Source organism: Monodelphis domestica, chromosome 1 (assembly GCF_027887165.1).
Source record: "Monodelphis domestica isolate mMonDom1 chromosome 1, mMonDom1.pri, whole genome shotgun sequence".
NCBI lineage: Eukaryota > Metazoa > Chordata > Mammalia > Didelphimorphia > Didelphidae > Monodelphis > Monodelphis domestica.
This window is the reverse complement of record NC_077227.1, coordinates 390,018,191-390,045,816: the sequence shown is the minus strand read 5'-3', so window position 1 is coordinate 390,045,816 and position 27,626 is coordinate 390,018,191. Positions and strand designations below refer to the sequence as shown.

The 27,626-nt window shown below is 44.5% G+C and overlaps 3 protein-coding genes across 6 annotated transcripts in view; 1 reads left to right on the top strand and 2 right to left on the bottom strand.

Annotated features, from left to right (window-relative positions):
• Positions 1–809: 809 nt before the first annotated feature.
• Positions 810–7,132, bottom strand: DOK3 (docking protein 3). The gene is made up of 5 exons (XM_007474142.2): positions 5,137–7,132; positions 3,032–3,331; positions 2,808–2,907; positions 2,513–2,685; positions 810–1,746 (listed from the first exon to the last, which is right to left on the bottom strand). The coding sequence occupies exons 1-5, from the start codon at positions 5,200–5,202 to the stop codon at positions 925–927; spliced, it is 1,461 nt and encodes a 486-aa protein (XP_007474204.1). The 5' UTR covers positions 5,203–7,132; the 3' UTR covers positions 810–924.
• On the bottom strand, positions 3,196–25,466 carry DDX41 (DEAD-box helicase 41). 4 transcript variants are annotated; one of them, XM_056811685.1, is made up of 18 exons: positions 25,331–25,466; positions 21,181–21,276; positions 20,862–21,021; positions 20,425–20,499; positions 20,176–20,236; positions 18,301–18,437; positions 18,001–18,073; positions 17,678–17,831; positions 17,352–17,488; positions 15,837–15,999; positions 15,542–15,673; positions 14,920–14,991; positions 14,595–14,691; positions 13,892–14,041; positions 13,676–13,747; positions 13,012–13,122; positions 12,650–12,818; positions 3,196–3,331 (listed from the first exon to the last, which is right to left on the bottom strand). In XM_056811685.1, exons 1-17 carry the CDS (start codon positions 25,355–25,357, stop codon positions 12,682–12,684), a joined length of 1,854 nt encoding a protein of 617 aa, XP_056667663.1. In that variant the 5' UTR covers positions 25,358–25,466; the 3' UTR covers positions 3,196–3,331; positions 12,650–12,681. The 4 variants fall into 4 exon arrangements, with proteins under 4 accessions (XP_056667663.1, XP_016285989.1, XP_001381058.2 ...); XM_016430503.2 differs by lacking the exon at positions 3,196–3,331 and having other exon boundaries at positions 11,235–12,818; positions 13,869–14,041; XM_001381021.5 differs by lacking the exon at positions 3,196–3,331 and having other exon boundaries at positions 11,235–12,818.
• Positions 25,467–25,525: 59 nt separating this feature from the next.
• Positions 25,526–27,626, top strand: part of LOC100031900 (lateral signaling target protein 2 homolog) — a 134,589-nt gene continuing 132,488 nt past the window's right edge. The window contains exon 1 of the mRNA XM_056811688.1: positions 25,526–25,655. The gene's annotated coding sequence lies outside the window, so the exon portion shown is untranslated. The remainder of the gene's footprint in view (positions 25,656–27,626) is intronic.

The window sequence follows — 27,626 nt, the reverse complement described above, 5'->3', positions numbered from 1 at the left end:
CATGCCCAGGCTGTTGCCTGTCAGCCTCTTTCTAGGTAGCTGATTCAGGCTGGTGCTAGGACTTGGGCATCTTTGAGGCCCAACTGACATCTAGTAGTGCCCTCTGCTGGCCCCACAACAGTTTTCAGGGGATGGTCAGGGGTGACTTCAATCTGTCAGTTAGTCAATAAACAAGTGAGATATTCCTGCCTGGATATCCAGCCTGTCCTCTTTTAAGAAGCAACTTCCCCTCCTGTCTGGAGTCAGAAAAGTCTGGGTGCTCATCCTTGTCTTATGAGAACATTTTATTTCTCACTCTCCCTCACAGGCCATGCGATGCCACACTCAAAGTTGGGTGGGTAAGGAACTGAAGGGTACAGTTTACCCACACTACAGAGAGACCCACAAGAGGGTAATAGGTCTTGGTCCCAAATTAGATGGCAGAGCAGTGAATGAAATCTAGGTCTCCTGACTGCACTCATCCCACTCCCTGTCAGTCCAGGCCCTTCCCACCCATCTCTCCAACATGGGCCCTTGTATAACTTCTGCTCTTTGCACTAAAACCGCCTAGGACCGTTTGGAAACCCCAAAGCAGAAAGTACTGTAAAAGATCAGTTTGGATGATATCTCAAGTGCCTTCTCCCTCTGAAGATATATCTGACCTCAAGATATGGTATCTTTAAAGCTGCCTGCTCCTAGGCAACACTGACAAACAAGACTATCGCCTGTCTTCAGAACTCTGAGGCCCTTTAGGTGGGATGCCCAGAACAGAGACCAAGGAGTAGAATGGAGAGGGCCCTCTGGGGCAACACAGGGGCAGCAGCCTGAGGTAGGGGCTAAAGGTCTTTATTAAGAAGCTTCTATACACTGTCCATGATCTGAGGAGTGAAGGGATGCTGCACAGAGCTGGGAGGCTAGGGCCCAGTCTAGGCATGGGGTATCCTCTCAGGCCTGTCCCTCTGCTGGCCCCAGTCCCTGGTTCCTTTGGACTGGGCCCTTCTTCCGCTCCCGGCTCAGCAGGGTCACGAGCTTGGCCTTGAAACCGGAGTGACCCAAGAGGCGCCCTGGCCCATTGTCCTCCGCCTCCTCTGCTCCTTCTTCGTTCAGATCCAACTCAAGTAACCTTCGGTACTGAGCCTCCAGGCTACTCTCTGTAGTGGTGTGGGGCCCGGGCCAGCTCACACTGTTGTCATAGATGTGGGAGTCCAAGTGGCCCCCATGGGACGCCTGAAGTAGGCTCTCCCCCCTCGGCTCAATGCCATCCTCAGAGGTGCAGAGGTTTTCATACAGGTGCTCGGCCACAGGTTTGGGTGCAGGGGCTGAAGTCAGAGCTGAGGCTGGATCGGGAGCAGTGCGGGGAAGACCGCTGGACCACTTAGAGATGGAGGCATAGAGCACAGAGCCTGAAGGGCCAGACAAGGAGGGCCCATCTGGCACTGAAGTCCCCAGGCAAGGGGGTAGGCTTTGGGGACCTGCCTCCAGTACCAGCCGAGTCTTTCCATTTGATGGTTGGCCTCCCCAGGCCTCTAACCCAAGAGGTGCCTCTCGCAACTCTCCCATGGGCTCCAAGGAGGGCAGAGAGGAGGCCCGGGACAAGGGGCAGGGCCGGGAGGCAGCAGGCCCAGGCAGCTCTGCACGATGCTCTCTCTGATGGGCGATAATAGCTGCCCCCACTGCACTACAGATCTCCGAGGCCCGGGGGCAGCTGAAGGCAAAGAGGCCCTCCCCAGAGTCACAACGCCGGCCAGCCTCGAAAGAGAACACACCCTGTGGGGAGGGAGGCTGGTCAAGGGAAGGCAGGAAACCCACAGCAATGAAGCCCAGTGGGGAGGGGCAGGAGGGGGGAGGCAGAGCACTTGGATTACAGTCAAATCTGATGTGACTAGCTCTCCATGGGACTTCTGCCTCAGTTCTTCCATTCAGATGATAAAGTTGGACTAAAATGTCCCTAAAGTGCTTTCCAGCTTTAAATCCATAGTGGTGGGAGTACTCTACATTTGGAACCAGAGGTTTTGGAACGATAAGGGACCTTGGGAATTAGTCCCATCCCTTCATTTTCCAGATGAAAAAATGGAGGCCAAGGAAAGATTGATGACTTGCCCCAAGCCATAGAGCAGTCTGGGGTAGAAGCTGGATCTCCATGTACTTCCTCTGGCTCCAACTCCAAGTGGTTCACTAATCACCCACTAGGCCTTATAGCTCAGGCTAGACTAGACCAGTGATTAGTGGATAGAGAGCTGGGGGAAGGGAGAGGGCAGGTTATGAATCCATACGTGTGTTAAATGGTGGCAATGTGTATTTTCCCAAATAAAGGATTCTAACAGTACAACTGCTATTCCCTGGAACAGCAAATTCAGCCAAAATTTTAGAGGTTAAAAAGGGATCCTCATCCCACAGACTAAATGATCTTGTAATCCAGCAATAAATGCTGTGCTAACATAGGGCTGGGGGCTGGCAATCATGCCCACTCCAGCTCTAGAGCTCACAGGGGTTCCGGATTACTAGGAGGGGAGCAAAAAGGGAGTAGAGGCACCTTGTCAGAGCCAAACTTGCGCAGGAAGTGATAGGGCCAGACAAAGAGGGGCTGCGGGGCGGTGGGCTCACTCAGGTAGATGCCATCCTGACCAGTCACCAGGAGATAAGGTCCTTTCAGTTGACAGCGAGTGGCCGCCTCTGTCTTCTGGACCACCACTGAGAACTCACCCACTGCAGAAGGGAGGGAATCAGTGAGAAAGCCTCCCAGGCCCACCCCTGAGCCCCTCCCACCCAGTGGTCAGGTGTCACCAGTGGGGTGGGGGGTAGAGAGAGCCCAGGCTCAGGATGCTTACTTTCCTGCCATGATGAATAGATGGAATTTTCCTCCATGGGGACCAGGCCAGGCAGGGCAGGTCCAAACTCTCCAGACCCGGAGGAGATGCCATTCATACTCTGGGGAAGGCAAGGGCAAGACAAAAAGCAGTCAGGGGCAACTTCTAGAGATTAGCTTTTGCTGGCAACCCCCACTCACCCTGCCACACACACACACACTCTCTCTCCCTCAGCTCAGTCTCACCGGAAATGCCAGGTGACAGATATGAGCCATCCATGTGTGCCGGTCCTGGGCGGCAAGCACGTGGCTGCGTTCGGTGGTCATGAGTAGGAAGGCGGTGGTGTCCCGAGGGCAGCTCTCCCCTTCAGCTGGCAGCACAGACACACAGTCGGCCAGCCGGATCACTCGCCGCTCACCCCGACGTCCAGTGGGTTTGTCCCCTGCTGGCCCGCCCCCACCGTCTCTTACGTCCCAGCTTTCCAGTCGGGCTACTCCTGATGGGCCATCAGCATAAAGGAAGGCCCACACCTTCCGCCAGGATTTCTGGAGGAGGTAGGCACAGAGGGAAATCTTGGAGCTGCTGCCTTGTGGTCCTTCCAGACTACTGAGAGGTATCTGGGCTCCCAGGGGCCATATCACTAGCACTCCTAAGCACAAAGTAGCAGCTCTGGACCTTTTTAATGCTAAAGACCCTGAGTCTAGGAATGTCAGTTAACAAAGAAAGCCTGGGGTTCACAGTGACAGGAGGCTGGGTGCACAGCTTTTAGCACCTAGCCCAGGCCTTCCTATCCAGCCTGTGTCTATGGTCACTTAAGAGGTGAGGACACTCCTCCTGGCTAGACCAGACCAGCGGTCAGTGGATATAGAGCCAGGGGAAGGGAAGGGCAGGCTATGCATCCATACACACATTAAATAGTGGCAATGTATATTTTCTCAAATAATGGGCTCTAACAGTACAATGGCTATTCCCCGGGTCAGCAAGTTTTGTCACATTTTTAGATGTTATAAATAATCTTATAATCCCACAATAAACTCCATGCTAACATAGGGTTCTTCCTCTTCCTCCTCCCATTCCCAAGCTCAGCTCTGAGCTTTCTAGGTTGGTTATCCCCAAGACTGCCCTGTTAGGACCACTGTGCCCCAATCTATTTCACCTCCCTACCCCTTGCCTTGGTTATACAACCCTTTTCCCTTTCGAGCCTGAGAGATCTAACCCAAACTCTAGGACCCCCATCCCATCACACAGACACACACTGCCAGGACTGTACCCTATTCTACCTAACAGGGCTAGGGGGTGGAGCTCCATGTTCTCATCATCCGTGGGGGGAGGGAAATCCTAGGCTGTGTCACCAGCAGGACAGGGGAAGGAAACATGCAAATAGTCACAGGGAAGGAAGTGGCCTGGGTATCTCTCAGCAGCCAATGTTGATGGAACTTCTGGCACTAGTCAGCCTAACCTTGAAATGTGGTGTCTGTTGAGGGATGGGGGAGGGGGTGATGGCATGAGGGACAGGAGAAAAGAGAGATTGGAGGATCAAAGATCATTAAACCAAATCCCCCAACTTGGAGGTGAGGAAACTAAGGCCCAAAGACTTCCATGAAATTACCCAAGGACACACAGGTAGTAAAAGGTTGGTGGAAGGACAGGAGAGGAGCAGAGGCAGAGGGAGAAAGCCATTTACACAAGTACTAGGAAAACCACTGGTCTGAGAGTCAAGAGATCAGGGTTCTAGTGTGACTTTGGGCAGCTACCACCTCTATGGGGCTTCAGTTTTCGCCTCTGTAAAATGAGGGACACTAATCCCTACCCAGCCTGCCTCACAATGCTGCTGTGAGACCCAAAGGAAATAATGGTTGGATGGGCAAGCATTTTATAAACTATAAGAAAATAAGTGCAAAGACCATTCCACCATAAATTATAAATGCAAAATGAACTCAGAAATCGTTTTTACCTTTGCCCTGGCTTAAAGACCAGGTCCAGAAAGGCCTAGAATCCCTGATAGAGGTTCTCCAGTGCTCAGGTTCTCCAAACTGAAGGCCTACCTCTAGCCATAGAAGTAGCTCCCACCTATTCCACCCTAGACATACACCTGGGTAATAAGGTAGGTAGGAGGTGAAGGTTGAAAAGGAGCCAGAGAACAAGAGAGCTGGCCCTTGCTGTATGGGGGAGGCTATGTCCCTAGCCAAAAGTGAGCGGGACTATGCTCTGCCTTCCCCCCTTTCTTGGCTGGTACCCATCGGTTCCACCCTCCCCGATACAGCCCAGATGCCCAGGACCCCCAAGAGCAGGCTTTTGGTCCCACTGGGGGAGGGGGAGGGAATGCTCTCTAATCTCAGTCAGTCCCCACCTTGCCAAATTTCGCATGTTGCTGGTAGAGAAGCCCGTCCTTCAGAGCCGTTTCTTGGGTGTCCATGGCTGTGAGGCTAGAGCCCAATGCTCAGACAGCAGCCTTGCAGCAAATGGGGACGGGCAACTTCCCCTTCTTGTTACTTCCCTTCCCCCTTAGCTGAGGGGAGGGAGGGGAGGATAGGGTAGCCTGGGGGAGGGGTCAGGGCCTACCCCTACTCCCCAGCAGCTCTGGGAGAATCTGGGGTGGTTTAGGTCAGAAGGCCAAGGAGGTTGTTCTTTGTCCCTGCCCCTAATATTTCTTCTGCCCTACAGGGAGGGATTGGGAGGAGGGCAAAGGCCCTACCCTGCCTTTCCAGCTACAGGTCACAGGCTGGACCCATATCAGCTGTCTTTGAGACATGGGTTCTGCTGAGTCACAGGCTTCATCCTTGTCCCTTCCTGCTTCCCCTCATCCTCCATCCCCCAAGAGTCAGAAATGAAGAAGGGGCTGAAGCAACTGTTCTACCTTCCCTGAGATCACAGAGCTAATGACTGTCTAGAAATAACCTCCACTTCTATAATGCTTCAAAGTTTACAGATCACTTGATATATATCATTCCATTTGAGCCTCATGATAATCATGGATTGGCATGACCATTTTACAAATGAGGAAACTGAGGCAAAGAACAGTTAATTGACTTGTCCCAGGTCACACTAGTAGAGTTAGGATTTGAATCCAGGTATTCAATGACTCTTGAATGTCAACATTATCTCTGCATCACCCTCTCCTCTGCCCACAATTTTAATTTTTTTCCATTTCTGTTTTAAAGCTATTTTAAAAGTAAATCCCATTTTTTTCTATTAGTCATTTTTACATATATCTGAATTTATATACTCTCTCTGGCCAACTCTTTCATATAAACAAACACACACAAAAGCTAAACAAAACTAGAATTGGTTCTGAACCTAGCATCCCTGGCCTCACCACCAAAAAGGAGGGAGATATTGCCTCAATCCTTCAGCAAATTCTCCATTTTATTTTATTTTTCAATATTACCTTACCTTCCATTTTATAATCAATACTATGCATTGGTTCTAAGGCAGAAGAGATGAAAGGGCTGGGCAATGGGGGTTAATCAATTTGCCCAGGGTCACACCTAGTCTCCAGACCTGGCTCTCGATCCACTGAGCCACAGTCACCCCCCAAATCCTTCATTTTAGAGAGGAAGATGATCAGATATGGAGAAAAGGGACTTGTCTTTGGACTCCAAATGCAAGTCTCTTTCTACTATACCCCAGTGTTTGCTTGAGTTTTTGGTCACACTGTCCTGCCCATGCCCTCCATACTTATGTCTTAACCATACTTTCTTGTCCAAGTCAATTCCCAAGAAGCCTTTCTTGAGTATTCCAGCTGAGTCAGCTCCCTCTTTTTCTGAATACCTATAACCCATCAAAGACCACTGGGGAGTTACTTGTTCTGTGACTTCATGTACCTCATTTTTTTTTTCACTGTAAAACAAGAATAACTACACTACCTGTTTCTGGGGGATAATATTGAAGGGGAAATTTGTGAGCTGTAAAGGCATTATAGGGATGGGAAATAGCATTGAAATGAGATGCTGAGCTCTACAAGGGGTTGTCTCTGTCTGGTATACCTCTTCTCTTGGCCTGGCATATGGGTTTGAGATTCAAAGAATGACCATCTGTGTCTGTTCCTGCATCCAATCGAAAGGAAGGCAGTCTAGTTCAAGGGAAAGAACATTGGATTAAGACCTTGGTTCGACTCCTGTCTCTTCTTTACAAGCTTTGTTTCTTTGGATAAGTCATTTCCAATCTCTATGTCCCAGTCTTTCTCATCTGAGAGGGGTGAATGAGATGGTTTTTGGGGTCCCTCTCAGCTCCAAATTCCCAAGCTTCCTATGGAACATCTGGTCTAGCAGCTTAATTGGTGCTTAGTAAAGATTTTAGACACAAGAACTATTTCCCCTTCATTCCTGCCTTAAAAAAATTTTTTTTTGCCTTGATATTCCAGATACTTTATTCCTCCAGATAAATTTTTTAACTTATCTAGCAAAAACACCAATGTGTAAAACAAACCCACGTAAACCACTGGGTTTCTGTATGTTACCAACAAAACCTAGCAGGAAGCGATAGAAAGAGAAATTCCATTAAAAATAATTATAGAATGTATAAAACACTTGGGAACTTACCTACTGTGATATACACAGGAACTACATGAATACAACTACAAAATGCTTTTCAAGGAAGAAAAGACATACCTATATTAGAAAAATATTAATTGCTCAGAGGAGGGCTGAGCCAATTTTAAAAAACCAAGACTACCTAATTTACTTCTTCAGTTTCATACCAATTATACCACTAAATAATTACTTTATACAGCTAGGAAAAAAAATAACAAAATTCACGTGGAGAAACAAAAAATCAAGAATCTGTATAAATGGAGATTTTGAACCTTTGGATTTTATCTTCCCGAAGTCCCTTAGTATTTCCCAAAATTCCCTTTAATCCCTCCTGTGCCTCCACATGTGTGATCACATTATTGTTATATAAGTGGCTGTAACTCCTCCCTCTTCCTCTCTTTAACCTGTGACTGGGCTAAGTTCAAGTAGCTTTTTAATTTTAGTTATTATTAATACAACTTTTAAAATATAATACTTAAGTTATCGATTATTAATTTTAAAACCTACATTTATGGCAACCATGAAGAGACTTCTGGGGAATGAAATCCAAAGGTTCAAAATCTCCATTTATAAAAATCTCAAGGGAAACAATGAAAAAAAAGTGAGAAGGAAGGAGGCCTAATAGTACCAGATCCCAGACTAGAGTATTATCATCAAAATGATTTGGTATCAGCTTAAAAATAGAGGTTGATCAGTCAAATAGTTTAGGTGTACCATATAAAAGAAGCAAACAAATACAACATTCAATAAAATCAAAGACCCCAGCCTCTATTTTAAGGACAACTGCTGGCAAAACTGAAAAGGAGCTGGGCAGAAATTAGGGTTGGACCAAGACCTCACTCTCCATACCAATATCAGCTCTAAGTGGCTACATATACAGAAAAGGTCACATTAGAGGAATTAGAAAAGCAAGGAAGAATCACATTTTTGGAAAGGAGAATACATGACCAAATAAGGGAGAAAAAAATCACAGTAGATAAGCCGATTTTGATTATAACAAATTTCAAAGGTTGTGCATAATCAAAATCAGGGCAGCTAAGATTAGAAGAGAATAGTTAATGGGAAAAAAATATCTTGCAGTAAGTTTTTCTGATACAGGTCTCATTCCTAAGATATATAAGGAACTGATTCAAATTTATGATAATAAGAGCTATTATACCTCAATTGATAAATGGATCAAAGACATTCATGGGCAGTTCTGAAAGAAAGAAATCCAAGTTAACAATTGTGCAAATGGAAAATTTGCAACACTTGAGCTACATTCCCAGCATCCTTTTAAGTTACGCCCTTATTTCACATAAGGATGCTTAGGAAATAAATTTGGCTGAGACCCATGCTGCAGGGCTCTTTTTTCTGAGCTTGTGTTTTTGGTAAAATGCTATAGGTGTGAGACTCTGTCTCTCTGCTCTGCTCACTTGACTGAAAGAACTTTTTTTTTCCTTTCCCCACTTTTTTGATTATTATTAAAAATCCTACACAATGTAGGAAAAAAGTTCCAAATTAAAAAATGTAAATGAAAACAACTTTTGAGGCTGCATTTTCTAACCATCAAAGTGAGTTGACAAAAAAGAAAAATGACAATTTCTTGGGAAGAAATGGGAGGACAGCATAGGGCCAGGCAAAAATAGGTGCTTAGTAAATGTCTATTGATTGGCTTCTGTTCGTGGAGCTGAGAATTAGCATAGACATTCTAGAAAGTAATTTGGAGTTCAGCCTCAAGTCACTAAATTGTACCTCTGACCCAGCAATAACTCATAACAAGAAAAACAATGGGCCTATATCCCCAAAGAGATGAAAGAAAAGGGAGAAATGATTCATATATGCAAGAATATTTATAGTAGCTTTTTCTGTAGCATTTAAGACCAGGAAATAAAAGGGAAAGCCCATCAACTGGGGAATGAAGCAATTATGGTTTGTGAATATAGTGGAACACTATCATGCTGTAAGAAATTTTAAAAATAAATTTCAGGGAAACCTGGGAAGACTTGTATGAACTGATCCAGAATGAAGTGAGTAAAACCAGAACTGTTACACTACAACCTCATGAGTGTCAAAAAATAAGCAATTCTTAAAAAGGTAAGAACTCTGATCAACATGATTGACCATGCCTTCTGAGGCCCCATGTTGAAGGATGCTCACCATACCCCCTGACTGAGAGGTGATAGATTTGAGATGCAGGACAAGATATACATTTTTAGACGTGGCTAATAGGGATGGTGTTGCTTAATTATGCATATTTATTAGAAGAGTTTAATCTTTCTTTTGTTCCAGTGAAGGAAAGGTAGGGGGGGGAAATGCTTCTTAATTTAAAAAATAGTATTTATTTTTTAAAGTATTAGCTAACTTCATAAAATATTTTAATGGAAATTTTATTGATATGGCTTAAAATTATAAATCCACCTTGTTCATATTTTTATTATATTGACACAGACCAACCATGAGCATTGAATATTCCTTGTGGCTATTTAAGTTCTTAAATTCTTTAAAGAGCATTTTGTAATTGAATTTATATATGTATTAAGTCTACTATGGTTGACTGACCCCAAAATATTTTATGCATTATGTAGTTAGTTGAGATGGAATTTCCTTTTCTATTATTAACTTTTGAAGTTAGTTGTTGTTATATAGAAATATTGCTGATTTTGTGGATACATTTTGTAACCTGTAACTTTGATGGAAGTTATCATCTCAATTAATTTCTTTGCTGATCCCCCTAGAATTTTCTAAGTAAATGATCATTGCATCAGCTAATATGTATAGTTTTACCTCTTAGGAAAAAAAAAACCTTTTTGTTTTATCAAATTTCCATCAATAAGCGTTTAGTATTCAAGATATACAGGAGGCAGTTAGATGGCTCAGTGGATTGAGATCCTGGCCTGGAGATAGGAGGGCCTGAGTTCAAATTTGGCCTCAAACACTTTCTAGCTATGTGACCCTGGGCAAATCACTTAATTAAATTAAATTAAATCACAAATCATTCCCTAGCCCTTACCATTCTTCTGCCTTGGAACCAATACATAGTATTGAGTCTAAGTTGGAAGATAAGGGTTTTAAAAATATATATATAAAGACAAATAACAGAAACATTTAAGACCCCAAAGCTATTCCCCAAAGTGGTTGTTGTTTAGTAGTGTCTTGTTCTTTGTGACCCCATTTGAAGTTTTCTTGGCAAAGATACTGAAGTGGTTTGCCAGTGGTTTCCAGCTCACTGACAGATAAGAAAACTGAGGCAAACAGGGTTAAATGATTTGTCCAGGGGTCATACAGCTAGTAAGTATCTGAGGCCAGATTTGACCTTAGGTCCTCTGACTCTAGGCCCAGCTTGGCACTCTACCCACTGTACCACCTAGCTATCCTGATAGATAGTTAAAGGATATGAGGAAACAGTTCTCAGAAGAAAAAAATGCAAACTACTAACCACCATATGAAAAAAGGCTACAAATCACCAAAAAGACAAATGCAAACCCAAACCCCCAGGTCTTACTTCATAACCAGAAAATTGGCAAAGATAATGAAAGATAGGAATAGTCCATGTTGAAGGGTTTGTGTGAAGATAGGCACACTGGTGCATTGTTGGTGGAATGGTGAATTAGTACCACCATTCTGAAAAGCAACTAGGAATCATGCAAATAAAAAAGCTAAAATGTCCATAAACTTTGTTTTAGAGACTGAACTGCTAAGCACATACTAAAAGGAAGTGTCACTGACAAAAAGGCTTCAGAGATACCAAAATATTCATAATGTTATTTTTTTTGTGGTAGCAAAGAATTGGAAACAAAGTAGCTGTTCACTGATTAGGAAATGACCAAACAAACTGTGGTAGATGTGAATGCAATGGAGTATGACTGTACTTTGAGAAGACAAATAATATACAAATGAATACAGAGAAGTGTAGAGACTTTGCAAGAGCCAGGAAAACAATATTCACAAATATTTTATCAATATAAATAAGTAGAAAGAGTAACAATCTGAAACCAGGCAAAAATGAATAATTTCAATATTACAAAGAAAAAAGATGAGGAAATGCTTCCCTACCACTCCTTAGGAGGTGGAAGGCATGACTGTGGGCAGTATATATCATGCCAGATTTTTCTGTTGCAATAATCAATTTTGGTTTCTTCTTTTCTTTCCCTTTTTTCTTTTTTTAATTCTTTGTTTTAAGGGATGACTTTGGGAGAGGGGAAATGAGTACAGAGGAAAATTTAAGTGATATAAAAACAGCTATTTTTAAAAATGCAAACTACTACAATTATTTAAAAAACCCCTTCCTTTCTGTCTTAGAGACAACTCTAGGAAATTGTGGTTAAGTGACTTGCCCAGGATCACCCAGTTAGGAAGTGTCTAATTTGAACCCAGGTCCTCCCAACCCTAGATCTGGCTCTCTATTCACCATGCCACCTAGTTGCCCCAAGAACTATAAAGAGGCCAGGAGAATATAAGAAAGAGGGTAGTCAAGCAAGACCCAGCCCTCCTCTTCTAAGACTCATGGACCTTTTCATCTTCATCCCTATATCCAATTTATAGAAGGATTTAGGAGACACTAAGTATGAGGGAACAGGCTATAGGTTATAAAAGAATGGACAGGAAGCATCATTTAATAGCAGAAATCAACCTGCTTCCTCTTACCCCACAACTTTCTGGGCTTCTACTAGATATGGTTCTGGGGAGAACACAGACTCTAGGAAAGAGAAACAGGAGGCTAGGAGATAGTGAAACAGGAGCCCAGGAAGAGAAAGACTCACATTGAGGGTCAGGCTACAACTTGGGAAATATACATATATTCCCTTTTGTTTTAGTGGCCAGAGAAAGTCTATGGGGGGAAAGGAAAGGGCAAGGTTGCCCAACAACCCTGGCTAAGTGTTGAAACTGGTACTTGCTTCAGGCTGTTTTTCCGGGGCATAAAGGTGAGGTGGGGGGAGGAGGGGGCAGAGGCAACAGAGGAGAGGGGGGGGCTTTTGGGCATGGCCAATGACAGAGGCAGAACACGCAAAATCGTTTCCAAGGTGAGATGCAGTATGGAACTAGGAGACCTGGGTTCAAATCCCAGCTGATATTTCCAGCTGTGTGGATTGTATGTAGCCTCAGAGTTTCCTCCTTAGTAAAATGATGCTAACATTCCCTCCTTAAGCCTTTTCATGGGGTTATTTTGAGAAAGGTATTTTGCAGCCCTTAAAACATTATAGACATGTGAGCGCAGTACTTCTAATTTAATAAGAGGAACCCCTAGATGAGGGAAAAATGAAAAGGTAGAAAACAGCAATCCTATGGGGGCAGCACAGGGCCAGCCTAGGCAGAGAATCCAAGTGGCCTCTCCTAGAAGGGTGGCGGCACCTGAACTTCCAGCTCCAGTCCACCTCAGGGGTTCAGAAGTCCATGGAGCTGTGTGCCAGGTAGTCCTTTCGACCAATGTTGCTGACTTGCTTGGTCTGCATGGCCTCCAGTTTGGGACAGTCAGTGATTCGGTGGCCCAGACCCCCACAGAAGGTGCAGCCTCTCTCTCCTAGAAAAAGATCAACATGTTTAGGGCTAGAAGAGGCCTCAGAGGTCACCAAATCCTAAGATCACTCTCCCCTCCTCACAAAGGTGAGGAATAGGTCCAAGACTCCCCACATGTCTGCATAGTAGCCATGCTGCCAGCAGTCATAATGACCATGAATCCCCTGGACACCAGCCCAGCACCAATCCAGCATTACCTCCAATGTCCAGCATGGACTCATCCCCACAGTGCAGGACCTGCAGCACGGGAGGCACCTTCTGTTTGGCTTCAAGCAGAAGGGCTTTGAGATCCATAAGCACTGATTCATCTGAGGTCAAAAATGGGGAAAGAAGAATCAAGCAGAGGTCAGCCAGAGACAGACTCCAGGACAATCCCCAATCTGGAATCTGCCTGACATAGAGACCAAGTGAAATAAGGGAAGGGCCCTGGACTGAAAATTCTAGGGGTCCTGGGCTCTGGTCCTAGCTCTGCCACCAACTTACGAGGGGACCCCAGGCCACTTGCTTCATCTCTGGGACACTCAACTTCTTCCTCTTAAGTGAGTAGCCTGGATTAGGCACTAAAAATGTTTTTTGGACCCTATCCCCATCCCAGTGTTTCCCTCACAATACTTTGATGTAGGTAGTGATGTATCTCTTATCTAATGCTTTACAAGATGACCTCAAACTTGGCCACTATTAAACAGCTAGTGAAGAACAAGGATGGCAAGGGGGGAAAGGGGAGTGTCTCCAATAGGCCCCACCATGCCACCTGAGAGGCCCCAAGTACTTGCCAAGGACTTTCTCCCTCAGGCTCCACCTCACCCTGACCCAAGAGGTTTCCTTGAGTCCCATTCCTCTGCTCATGAGCCAGAGACTCACCACAGGCCTTGTTGATAAAGGTGGTGGCAATGCCTGTATTCCCTGAACGCCCTGTCCGGCCAATCCGATGCACTGGGAGAAAACAGGGTCCAGAAGGGGTATCGTTCAGAGATGGAAGACCAAGAGAATCTTCATTAAAGTCCCTTCCCCCGAGGGTGGAAACAAGGACCCCAGCCCCAAGTCCCATCCCCACCTCTTTCCCATGCCCTGCTTCACCATAATTCTCGATCTCCTCAGGCATATCATAGTTGATGACGTGCTGAATGGCTGGAAAGTCCAAACCCTTGGAGGCCACATCAGTGGCCACTAAGACATCTTTCTTGCCATCCCGGAATGCCTCGATGGCTTTGGTTCGTTCTTCCTGATCTATAAGGAACAAAGATGATGATGGGGATATCAAGGCCTACAGGAAACAGGGAGGTGGATGGATGGTGCTGAGGCCAAATCAGAGAACCAAAGGTTAGCTATAGCTAAGCAAGAATGGGGATTGGGACAAGGACTAAAGTATAGTACGAGAGGAGAGGGTAAAGGGAAAGAACTCTCCACAGGATTAAGGGGGTAAATGCAACCCTGGGCCCTGAATTTTTTCAGTTACCTCTGCCTTCAGAAGGGCTTAGCACTTTCCAGCCTGGTTTTGATTCTAAGATCACATCCCCATCACATACTTCCATTCCCTTCCTGCTTCCTTTTGTGCAATGCTTCCCCCATTAGATTATAAGCTCCTTGAAGGCAGCAACTGTCTTTCTTTTTCTCACATGTATTCCCAGCACTTACTATTGTCTGGCATAGAGTAGGTATTTATTATATGTTTACTATTGACTAACCCAATCTGAGCAGCTCCACCTGGCTTGTTTGAACCCCCTTGTCTGAATCAGCCTTTACAATGGAAGTTTGTTATCCTGGCTCCCTGTCTACTCACCTTTGCCCCCATGGATGGCTACAGCCTCCACACCCTTGAGAAGCAAATATTCATGGATGGCATCCACATCTGCCTTCTTCTCTGCAAAGATCAGCACCTGCCCCAATGGGCATCACATCACACCTAGACCTAACTAGCATTCTGAATCCTGTCCCCAGAATCCAGAACCACCCTCTTGCTAGGCCTGGCTTTGGGGCCCCAAAATGTCTCCTTCCCAACATGTTCTACCTCTTCCCACAGGGATGACCCCTCTCCCAGGCTGATAGGGTCCATCCTCCCCATTTTGCCCCTCTGGAGGTTAGGAAGGGGCAGCAAGTAGACTCACAGGTGGAGGAGTCTTTTGTAGACACTCCAGCAGGTACACCATCTTGGCCTCCTCCTTCACATATTCCACCTCCTGTATAATCCCATCCCCCATGAAGACTATCAGAAGCCAGGCTCACCAAAACCCTTGTATGCCCCCCTCCCAGGACCCAGTCCTCTGCCAGTGGGCCTTGTCCTAGGAAAAACAATGCTATATGTATGCAACCTCCCAACCAGACTAAGTCTCAAGAGGGCAAAGGTCATATCCTAGCTAAGCTGTCTTGCTCCCAGCAGCAGACACTGACTAATTGGTCACATGTTGAACTGAGCCACCATCACCTTGGTGGCTCTCAGATTTCCCAAATTTCAGGAGACAAAAGAGCTCTCGCCACAGGGAGGGGGATTCAGGCCAGACCATGGGAAGTCTGTCCTGCTGAGAGCTAAGGCTGCCCAGCCCCAGGAAATCTTCTGGTAGGCAGGAAGCTGGCAATGCCAAGCACATTGTTCCACTCAATTTCCTGAGCTTGGCTGGAGCGATGTGGGAATAGGGTTGGAGGGCAGGAGGGGAATTACTACTCAAACCTCTTCACTGGGGCTGACTCCAGCTAAGAGAGAAGCTGATAAGAAAGCCTTGCCCCTCATACCTGGATGACATCCAAGCTGGCAGCCCCTGCCCGGCCCACATTAATAGTGACAGGCTTTACCAAGGCACTCTTGGCAAAATTTTGGATCTTTTTGGGCATGGTGGCACTGAAGAGCAGAGTCTGTCGCTGGCCCTGAAGGAGTGAAAGATAGGATTGAGCTGGTGATGGAGATAGAAAGATGAAGGAGAGAAAAAGCAAAGATGCCTCTGTAAGCCAAGATTCTTGGTGGAGGCCAAAGCTAGGGAGGAGGCTGGGATTGTGTAGAAAGGTCCCCAGGGACTTCTGGGGAAGGCACCTTGAAGTAGGAGAAGATGGTTCTTATGTCCCCTTCAAAGCCCATGTCAATCATTCGGTCAGCCTCATCCAGGGCCAGGTATCGGCAGATGTCCAGGCTCACCATCTTCTTCTGCAGCAGGTCCATGAGGCGCCCAGGGGTGGCCACCATCATGTGCACCCCACTAGAGAGGAAAAAGAATGCTTTGTCTTTGATTTTCCAGTGTCAAGTATAGTGCCCTATAATACAGTGGGAGCCTAATAAGTGCTTCCTTTTTTTTTAACCTTTATCATCTGTCTTACAATTGATACTAAGGATTGGTTCCATGGCAGAAAAATGGAAAGGGCTAGGCAATGGGGATTAAGTGACTTACCCAGGGTCAGTCACAGTCTGAGGCCAAATTTGAATACAGAACCTCCCATCTCCAGGCCTGGCTCTCTATCCACTGAGCCACCTAGTTTTCTCTCAATAAATGCTTCTTGAATTTAAGAGAAGCTAGAATCAAGGGTCAAAGGAATGAGGTAGGATCAGCCTTTCCTCTGGACCAAGGGTCCCCAAACCACTGCCCGTGAGGCACATGTGGCCCCCTGAGGCCATTTATCTGGCCCCCACCGCACTTCCGGAAGGGGCACCTCTTTCATTGGTGTTCAGTAAGAGGATGCATTTGCATCCTGTGCTCCTGGAGTACTGTATGTGGTGGCACTGCTCACGTACAGTACTTGACATAATCCTTTGCATGGCGCCTCATTCTAACGAGGAGCCACACAAAGGATTATGTGGCTGCACAATGAAAAATGTCAGCATGGTGAGCGGTGATCTGGGGGAGGGGATTCCACACTGTGTATACTGCTGTGTGGTATAGTGGTGGCAGTGATGGGTCTGTGCAAGGTGTGACAGGTCCATCACAGCCAGCGCTGCAGCCTCCGCTATCCTAGACAGCAGTATACAGATTGGTTCAAAGTTTTTTTTTTTTTTTATCATCCGACCCTCCAACAGTCTAAGGGACAGTGAACTGGTCCCCTGTGTAAAAAGTTTGGGGACCCCTCTTCTGGACTATGGAGGCCACAAGATGTTGCCTGGACAGTCAATGACCACCATTAATTGAGTTAGATTAGGTGCACAAGCCAGGCAAGCAAAAGAAGAGATGAGAGAGAGCCCAGTTCTAGCCCAGAAGGAGCCCAGGTGGAGAACAAAGAAGGTCAGGCGTTAGATGTAAAGGCTGATCCAGGGACCAGATGTGTAGAGGGGAGCAACCTTCCAACTGGTTTCCAGGGACATCACTCATTCCATAACTGCATCTTCTCCCACAGCTGGAAAAAGTCCAGTGTAACTGAGCACGTCCAAGTCCTAATATAACTCAGTGCAGATACTGGTAAAGGAAAAAGGGATCAATGGTCTTAAGATGATGGGGGTGGAGGGGCTAAGATTGCCCTAACAGAAAGAGAACATGGAAGGTAAAACTAGAGATGGGCAGAGAAGGGGGAAAGGGAAATCAGGGCAGAGGGCATTGTATGGGGCAGGATGGCTTGTACTTACTGTCGGATGGTTTCCATCTGCTCCTTGACTGACATGCCCCCAATGCAGAGGGCGCAGCGCAGAGGTGGGGAGCTGTCTTCCTGCAGCAGTCGACAATAATACTCCAAAATTCCATGGGTCTGTCGGGCCAATTCTCGCTATGAATGAAAGGAGATACACGAAGCCTCCTATGAGCCCTTGTGCCAGGCTGACCTCAAACCTTTTATGAATCGGCCTTGTTAGTGTTCCAGGACAGCCCACCTAGCAGGGCATTCTCTCTGGAGCACACACGCATGAATGTACACACATGCACGCACACATACACCCTTCACATTCTACCTACTTACTGAAGGACAGATAATGAGCCCATAAGGCCCCTCCCTCTTAGAAAATGGTAATCGTTTTTCCTGTTCCAGGCAAAACATAATGACAGGCAGAGTGAAGACTAATGTCTTGCCAGAGCCAGTGAAAGCAATGCCAATCATGTCACGGCCAGAAAGGCTAGAAGAGAAGAGAAGGGGAAATGAAAAGAAAGCAGTACTGAGTCAAACCCAACAAAGAAGGCCTCCCAGGGCACTGTTTCCTAAGTCTGGTAGGAGAGCAGTTCTCTCAAACTCCAGATATGGTGAGTCTCTAGCCTATATTTCTTAAAAGAGTTAGGCACACTTACATGGTAGGGATGCCTTGGATCTGAATGGGAGTAGGGTGGTGGATCCCCTTCTTCTTCAGGCCCCTCAGAATGGCTGTGGATAGAAAAGCCAAAGTCTAGATTGAGACCAGCTCCTTCTAGTCTGAAGTCCTTCCCCTGGGGAGGGAGCAAGCTACACACAGGCTACACATCAAGTCAATGTGATTATTGATTTTGAGGGAAGACCTACCCACACAGGGACATCACGGCACATCAGAATACATGGTGGGGGCCCTATCTAATGTTTCTATATATGGAGAAAGGGAGGATAAAGTACTCTACCTGCAGGGAACTTCATCTCCTTGAAGCTCTTGAGGGGGGGTGGAATTCCCTCTCCTTCCACCAAGATGTGGTACTTCTTGCGAACACGGTCATGCCGGGCTTCAGACATGCTCAGCACGTATCGCGGGGCCTTCCAACTATGTAAGATGGTACCAACGGAACTGAGTGATGCCCCTAGGTACCAGCTGGAGATTCTCCCTTCAGCTGAACTGAACCAGACCTTTCCCATCATATGGGTGGGATCCTTGAGGGCCGGAGTTATGGTTGGGTTCTCCTCTATCTCTCTTGGTGTTCTTTATTAACTACTATATGGACCCTGAGAGGCTGCCCAGACTTGGCACTAGTGCCAGCTGCTTAGAAAAGCTTTTCCTTAAACATCCTTCTCTCTCCCTTTAGCCTCCTCCATCCCCAGTCTTTCAGGTGACCCTCAACTATAAAAACATAACAATAATACTCATTTCCAGAGCACTTTCCAATCTGCAAAAGAGCTGTGCTCCCAACATTCTGGTAGGAATCGTATTATTATATCCCCATTTTACAGAGAAGGATATTGGAGTTCAAGAGAGGAAATGACTTGACCAACATCACAGAATTAAGTAGATGACTGAATCGCAGAGCTGTGAGGAACCTCAAGTCATCCAGCCCACTCCAATTACAACTCAACCCTAGCTCTTATGACCCATCTCCATTTCCCTAGAGTACACAGCCAGCCCAAGGCACAGCTTGCCATATAAAGGCATGGGTGTCATAACTCAGTATCTGCAGATGACACTAAGCTGGAGATATAGGAAAAACACTACATAACAAGTCAGGATCCAAAAGGGCCTTGACAGGATTGAATATTGGGCTAAAGCTAAGAAGATAAAATTCAATAAAGGTAAATGCCAAATCTTACATTTGGGTAAAAAAAAAGATCAACTTCATAAATACAAGATGGAGGAGGCATGGATAGAGAGAAATTTGTCTGAAAAATATGTGACAGTTTTAGTGGCCCACAAACTAAATATGAGTCAGCTACAAAAGCCAATGTATCCCTGGGCTGGAATGAAGGAAGGAGCACAGCTTCCAAGAATAGAAAGGCAGGGGTCTCACTGTGGAAGCTACAGGTTGAGGATAACCTTGTTTGTGCTGGAGAGTATATAGAGGAGGAAAACTAGAATGGTGAAGGGCTATCAGGACAATTGAAAAAACCAAGGAGGGGGAGCTAGGTGGTTCAGTGGATAGAGTACAGGAAGTCCTGGGTTTAAATCTGGCCTCAGACATTTCCTAGCTGTGTGACCCTAGAAAAATCACTTAAATCCAATTGCCTGGACCGTACCACTCTTCTGCCTTGGATTCAATACTCAGCATTGATTCTAAGACAGAAGGTAAAGGTTGAATGAAAGAAAGAACTGGAGATGCTCAAAGTAGAGAAGAGAAGACTCAGAAAAGTCATAACTTCAAGTATGTGAAGGATGATCATGTGAAAAAGGAATTAGTTATATCCATTTGGTCCCAGAGAGCAGAATCAGGAGTAATAATGATTAGAAATAGCAAAGGACCTGATTTAGAGCTGATTTTAGAAAACCTTTCCTAAGAATCAGACCTGACCCCAGGTGAAAGGGCTGCTCCTGGAGGTGGTGGCTTGGATGTCTTCAAGCAGAGGCTGGATGATTACTTATTAAGTCTGTCAAAGGTAGTCTCAGATACTTCCTAGCATGTCACCTAATCCTGATTACCTAGCCCTTAACCTATCTTCAAGTGATACTCTATATATTAACTTAAAGAGAGAAGGTAAGGGTTAAAAAAAAGTCATAGGAGGGACTCCTTCTAGGCTAGAAAAGACAGGACTGAGGTCCCTTTCAACCCTCAGTCTACCACTCTAGATTCTAGTACCTGGTTTTGATGGGATCATCATAGGTAATTCCTTTCGCCATTTCTTTCACCGACATGAGAGCTAAGAGCAAATAAAACAAAGTTACAGTAGACTTCCAGATCCCTGTTACCCTTCCAAAGGGCTGACCCCTTTCATCTCAGGCACCTGGGGAGCCCACAAGAGCTAGCTGTCCCAACCTAGTCAGCTTCCATTCCTAAAAAAATATGCCTTGGCCCAGATAAGTAGCATTGGTGTCCTGCTAGACTCACCTCGGCCCTCTGCCACACTCTCCAAGATCTTTTCTTCCTCTTTCAGTTGCTTCTCCTTTGCAGACTCTTTCCGGGCTGGGGAATAAGTCAGAGGGAATCTGTAAGCAAGGCTCTGAGCCTAAGGTGCTCTGAGGCCCCTCATTAAGCAATCTCAGGAGTTGGAAATGACCAGAGATCATCTGATCCAATTAATATCTAAGGAGGAATTCCTTCTCCAAGAAAAATATAACCAGTAACTACCCAGCCTTCACTTAAAGACCTAAAGGTCATCATAAGGCAGCCAAGAGACTACCCCCAGAGCAGGAGAATGAAGACTGAAGGACTCCTGCTATCCACACTAGGCCCAGCATTTTTTTTTCTTCTTTTCTTCCTTTTCCCCTTGTTCCTAAAAGCCAGGGGCAGCACCGCAAATATGCCCACACTCCCAACCCTGCTACCTTCTGCCTTCTCCTTCAAGTGCTGGTGCTGGTCCAGGAGGCTGACATTGGATTGGGGACCCAAGGGAATGTCATCTTCATCCCCTCGGGGCTCACTGCCGCTGTCTTTCTGCTCCTCTTCTGTTGCTCCCTTCCGCCGCATCTGCAGCAACTTCTGTAACTACAGAAGGGATCAAAGGTATGGAACCAGGGGCTATTGGCCTCACCAAGTGGGAAGGCTGAGCTCTCTCATTCCTTCCTCCTTTCATGGGTCTTGGGATCCTCCCCTTCCCACCTCCATCCCAAACCATTCCATCCAGGGCCACCCTTAGCCTCCTACCATTTGCTGTTTTCTCTGCTTGACTGGCACATAGGGAATGTAGTCCTCATCTTCTGACAGGCCCCCTGCTGGGTCATCATCTTCTTCTCGAGATCTCTGGGTAGAGTGACAGGTCATATAGATAATGCACAGGAGTGTGGGGTAGCAGAAAGAACACTGGATTTGGAATCAATTTAGTTCAACAAGCACTTATTAAGTGCAGGTTTCCTGTGCCATGTATTATGCTTAGTTCTAAGGAGCCAAAGATAAAAAAATGAAGATGGACCCTCTTGGCAAGGAGCTTCCAATCTAGTTCAGGAAAAACAATATGTACAGTAAGTAAATATAAAAAATGTTCAATGTAATGTGGGTGTTAATGGGTTAACAGAAGAGCTCTGGAAAGACACTAACCCCATGAAGGAAGTGATACTGGATTGAGCTGAGCCTTGAATGGAGTTAAGGATTCTAACAATTGGAGGGGAGATAGAAAGGCATTTCAGAAGTGGGCAAAGACTCAGAGTCAGATGGGAAGGGAAAAAGGGAATGGTAAAGAAAAAGCCAGTAGGCCATTTGGCTGGAATATAAGAATGGGGGAGGTAGTATTGAGAGGAGATAAGGAATATGAGGTTGGATTCAAATAGTGAGAGCCCTTAATGTCAAACAAAGCAATTTTTATTTTATCTTTGAGAGAATGATGAGCCACTGAAGCTTTCTAAACAAGGGAGTGTCCATGTTGACCTTTTAAGAAAATTGATACTACATATATCACAAAGCTATTCTCAGGAAAATAGTTTTTTTTTTTAAAGTACTAAAGAGATGTGAATTATTATTGGCAAGGGAAAGTTCACACCTATCATAAGTCAGGAAAGATAACTGAATCAGAAATTAAGGCCTATAAAGGTCCTGAGAGATCAACTTGTTCAGTTTTACAGTTGAGGAAACAGCCCAGGAAAGGGGAGTTAACTCCCAAGGTCATTGAGTTGAAGAGTTGGAGCACCAATCCAGAAACTCACTCATCCCAGGTCAACAGCACAGTCTTCATCTTTTCTGTTTCCTGGGCCCCATGGGCAAAAGTTTTTCCAAGTCTGGTAAAACTGATGGACCCCAAGAATGATGTTTTTAAATGCATAAAATAAAATATTACAAAGGAAACCAATTATCCTGAAAATTGTATATATAGATATAGATGGATATCTATATCCACACACACTTTTAAATGAGTAAGAAACCCCTGGTTTCTTTGCATTAGATGTTGTCTTGCCTCTTCTTTTTTAATTTTTAAATTTTATTTTCAGTTCCAAATTCTTTCCTTCCCTAAATAACCTCCTCTATTCATCAAGAAGGCAAGAAATTGGGAAGCTAGGTGGCTCAGTGGATTAAGAGCCAAGTCTGGAGATAGGAGGTCCTGTTTTCAAATCTGGCCTCAGACACTTCCTAGCTGTGTAACCCTGGGCAAGTCATTGAATGACAATCACCTAACCCTTACCTCTCTTTTGCTTTAGAACCAATAAGTAGTATTAATTCTAAGGTAGAAGGTAAAGGGTTTTTTTTTAAAAAAGGACAATGCATATTTGTTTAACTTCTTCAAAAAAATTACAAACCACACACACTCTTGTTGCATTTTCTTGTTTTAATTAGAACCTGGCTTCCAACAGTAATAGCCTCCTGAAACAGCTCTCTTCCAGGTTAATACTGACCTTCTTATCACCAAATACAATGGTGGGTTCCCCTCCCCAAGTTTTTCAAGTCCTTGACTTCTCTTTCATATATTATACTGATGGATCCCTCCTTCTAACCTTTCTTGGTACCCTCTATTGCCCCATGGCTTCCAAGTCACTGCTCTCTCCAGGTTTTCCTATCATCTTTCTGACCACCCCTTCAATCATCTTCCTTCCTAAACCTGCCCTTTACCCTGACTTCTGTTTCTGTGAGGGTACCACTATTTTTCTAATCACTCAAGTTCACAATTCTGGATCTTCTTTTTCCACATTTCCATCCCCCAAACCCCTCAATTAAATTAGGTGTCAAGTCTTGTCCATTCCAGCTATTCCCTTCCCTCTAATCATAGATACCTCATTGCCTGAACTATTACAGAGCCTGGTTTTATTTGGCCTTTTCTGCCTCCAGTCTTTCCCCTCAACAATACATCTTTCACATAGACACTAAGATAATAGACAACAAAGTAACAATGTTACTTCCCTGCTCAAAAGACTTAAGTGGTTCCTTATTATTTCTAGAACTCCAGGAGAACTCTTTTTAAAAAAATAATTTTTTGCATTCATTTTGTAAATTTTGGGGTTCCAAACTCTCTCTCCCTCCCTCTGTCCCCTCCCCCTACCAATTGAGAAGGCAAGCAATATATCTTGAAAGTACATTTATCAAAATATCATTATCAGCCATAATTATATTGTTTGTCTTCTCAATAGGTGCCATAGGAATGGGCTGGAAAGAATTTGGAACTCAAAACTTTTTATATGTAATTGGAAAATATTTAATGAAATAAATAAAAAGCATATTAAAAAAACTGTGAAATCATGCAGTGAACGAGAGCTCTGAACCTTTTTTATGCCAGTCCTCTTTGGCAGTGTCAACATGGAATCTAGAAACCCCAAACTTGGAGCCTAATTAGATCTGATGAACCCCAAGTTTTAGGACTAGATTGTAAATTGGAGACCCTAAAGTTTGTACTTGTTCCCTGTTCCTGTAAGAATCCACCCATTAGGGAATACCAAGCTAGCAGTTTCAGACTGAATAATGGACCCTAAGGTAAATGGCAATCCCAGTTTGGTGGGGCTAAGAATATGCTAAGTGCCTCTTTTTTGCCTTAGAAACTTCTTCCATAGTACCACATCCACTGTTCGAGGATCACTCAGTACCTTTATTTTATGAAACTGACTTGCTGCCAACTTTGCTAAGAAGGCCTTAGGGTCCATTTTTCAGTCTGAAACTGCTAGCTTGGTATTCCCTAATGGGTGGATTCTTACAGGAACAGGGAACAAGTACAAATTTTGGGATCTCCAACTTAAAATCTAGTCCTAAAATTTGGGGTTCATCAGATCTGTCAACATAGAATCTAGAAGCCCCCAAATTTGTAGCCTAGAAAGACTTAGTGATTCCCTAGTTTTATTTAGCTAGGAGGTGAAAGCCTCAGGTTTGAGCCTGTACCTGTGAGAATCCACAATTCACTTCAGATGGGGTCTAAGCCCAAGACAAAGCCGAATGACTTTTTGGCACAGTAAGCATTGAGTCAGTCCCACAAGCCGAAGGTCCCGAGTTCGATCCTCAGAAGGAGGGTGTGATATACAGGGAGAGGTTTCTAAAGAACTTTCTGCTCCATCTAAACTCTCTAGGAGAGAATAAAATGACGACACCCCCCATCCAACCCCCCTGGCCGGGTGTTGAACCTTTCAGAGTTGATCTCACCCTCCTCATTCCCCTTTGGAGATTCTGTGCTTCAACCCCAACCACCTTTGCTTAGGCTCTTCCCTGTCGCACGCCCCATTCTACCACAGGGCCGCTAAATAGGTGTTTCCTGATGGAGGACTGATGAGGAAGAATTCACTTTGCAAACTCATCTAGTGTTTTGGAAATTGGGGCTCTGGTCTCCTCGTTTCCCAGGCCTGCCTGTCCCTCGAGGGCTGCGCGGTTCTTTCCCCAGGCCCACGTAGGGGTCCGTGGGAAACTCTCCTGGGGTTTCTGAACGCGAATAAGAATACGGTTATTACTGTCTTTCGGTATAAACCGCATTCTTCGTAAACCTGAACATTTCCTTTTATGCATTTGTAAAAATGAATTTATGTATTTTAAAAGATTTGGAGGAGTCTTTGATGCAAAAACAAAGGTTAAGGAACCCAAGCTCAAAGGCTCCCATCGTAGGAGGCCGTGGGGAGAGACCCGGGGAAGGGAAAACCCTGGATTCAGCCCGACAAGGGGGTTCACTCCCGGAACTGCCCTGGGCCTTCTGTGTCATGCTGGTTGTCGATTACCCTCTCAGCGCCTCGGTTTCCTCATCCATATAAAGGGGGATAAAGAGTGAAAGTTGCGTACAGCCCAGGTTACCATAGGGGCCTCGGGGCTTTTTCTGGCTAACTGAGCTACGGATAATACCGAGAGGGTAAGGGAAATAAAGAAAAAGCCAAACAGAGACCCATCACTGGGATCCCGCGCGTACCTTCCTATCTGCTTCCGGCTCCTCCATGTTGCGTGGATCAGTCACGTGGCACACAAACCCCACCCCTATCTGAATTTACCCAATCCTGTCTCCCAGCAACCCTCCTGAGTGGTCCTGGACTCTTTTATAGGCCACGTCAAGGGACAAGCTTCCTTCCAACAGTGGCAGAAGTAGAATATGAGCACAGGATGGATAGCGGAAGTCCAAGCGCCTTAGGGCGGGGCTTAGCGCTTTCGTTGTTGTGGGCCTGTGGAAGATCAGAGACGCGCGCCCCCTGGAGAGACTTCCTTGAACTGATCGTCCCCGGCTGCTTCTGGGCCTAAAGGTAACTCATTCAAAACAGGGGTGACTGGTTAGGAGTGGGGTAGTCTTAGTATCATTCTTGAAAACCGTTGATTTTTTTAACACTCTCATTTTACCATCTGTGGAAATTGAGGCCCAAAGAAAAGAAAAAAAGGAAAAAAAATTGTTCCAAGGCACTACACTCCAAAAGTCAGTAGGTAGCAAAGCAAGGATTTGAGGCCAAGTCCTTTTCTAATCATCATAATTTTTGAATGAGTATTACATGATTATTATTAATCTTGTTCTCATCTGTTTTTATTAAATTCAGATCAAAACAGTCACTATCCTACTATTATTCTTTCATATGTAATGTTCTACTACTGCCCAGATGCATAAAATATTGGGACCTAAATAAAACCACCAAGATGTAGGGTAGGTCCTCTGTAAAAGCTCTATGGGTTCCAAATCTATGGGTTTCCAATTAAAATGAGATATGCATATAAAAACAACTGTAAGGTTTCAATCTTTGCCTATCAGATTGCCAAAAGATGATTATGGTAAAGGTTAGAGGGAATGTAGGACAGGCATGCTAAGGTACCAGTGGTAAAACTAAGAACAGTTCTGGAAAGCCATTTGGAATTACACATTATATTCCAAAAGTCCCCAAACTGTACAAATCTTTTTCCTACCAATACTACTAGGTATATAAAACAAAGAAGTGAATGGCAGAAAGGATCCATAATAGACTGTATGTATTCATATGTAATATGTACATATGCATAAATATGCACACATATACAAGCATTTTTTGGGAGAGCAAATAACTGGAAACACAGAGGGTGTCCATCAGTTGAGGAATGGCTAAACAAATGATAGTTGTATGTGAATGCAGTATAAGAAATAATAAAATGTGAAGAATTCAAAGAAACTTGGTAAGATTTTATAAATTGATACAGAGCAAAATAGGAAGAAACATGAGAACCATTTGCCTATTGAGTGAAATAATGAAAAGGAAAAAACCCTGAAAGTCTTTAGAACCTTGATCAATGAAATGATTATGACTTCAGAAAACCGATGATGCTGTATACTTACTTCCTGCTTCTTGGCAGAGTGATGATAAACTACAGGCATGGAATGAGACACTCATTTTTATATGTGGCTACTGTGTTGGTCCCACTGGGGAGATCTTTCATATATTTGTATGAGGTATGGATTAGTGAGAAGGAATGGACACAAAAGGAAAACATCAAAACAAAAAATATAGAAGAAAACGAAGTTCAGAAGGGGACACAGTAATATAGTTTCAACCATTTTAAATTTAATATATACTTAAAATTTGTGTAACAATTAATAGTTGATATACAATTTTTTGTTTGTTGTATAATGTAATGTTTGTTGATGATTGTTAAATTTGCAATAAAGAAAAAATTTTAAAGGATCTATTAGAGAATATGGACAAGGATTGGACAAGAAAATGTGGATCAATGTTTTACATTGATGGGAAGATCATAGACCCGTGGAAATATTGAAATATGAGTACTAATAGTAAACAAAAATAGCTCACATTCATAGAGCTCTTTATAGTTTACATTCTCTCATTCTGTCCCAATAGCCTTGTTAGGGACTTGAGGAAGTTTAGGGTCCATAAATACTTTCTTTAAAACAACCCTAGGTAATAGATAGTGCAAGTATGAATATTCATTTTTACAAGTTGAAGAAATGAACTTAGAAATAGGAAGTGACTTGCCTAAACTCACCAAAATAATAGGGTGAAGAGATAGGAACACAAATCTAGGTTTCTAGATCTCCAAATCTAGAACTATTTCTATTACACATTAAACTAGGAGAAAGAGGGGGGTAAAGGCAGAGAACTAATGAACAGCATTTATAATGCATCTACTGTGTATCGGGCCCTGTGCGAAATATTTTTCTTAAAGGTAGTCCTTGCCCTCAAGGAGTTTACATCCAAATAGGGAGAAAAAACACATAGAGAACAGTGAAGTAAGGAGTAAGG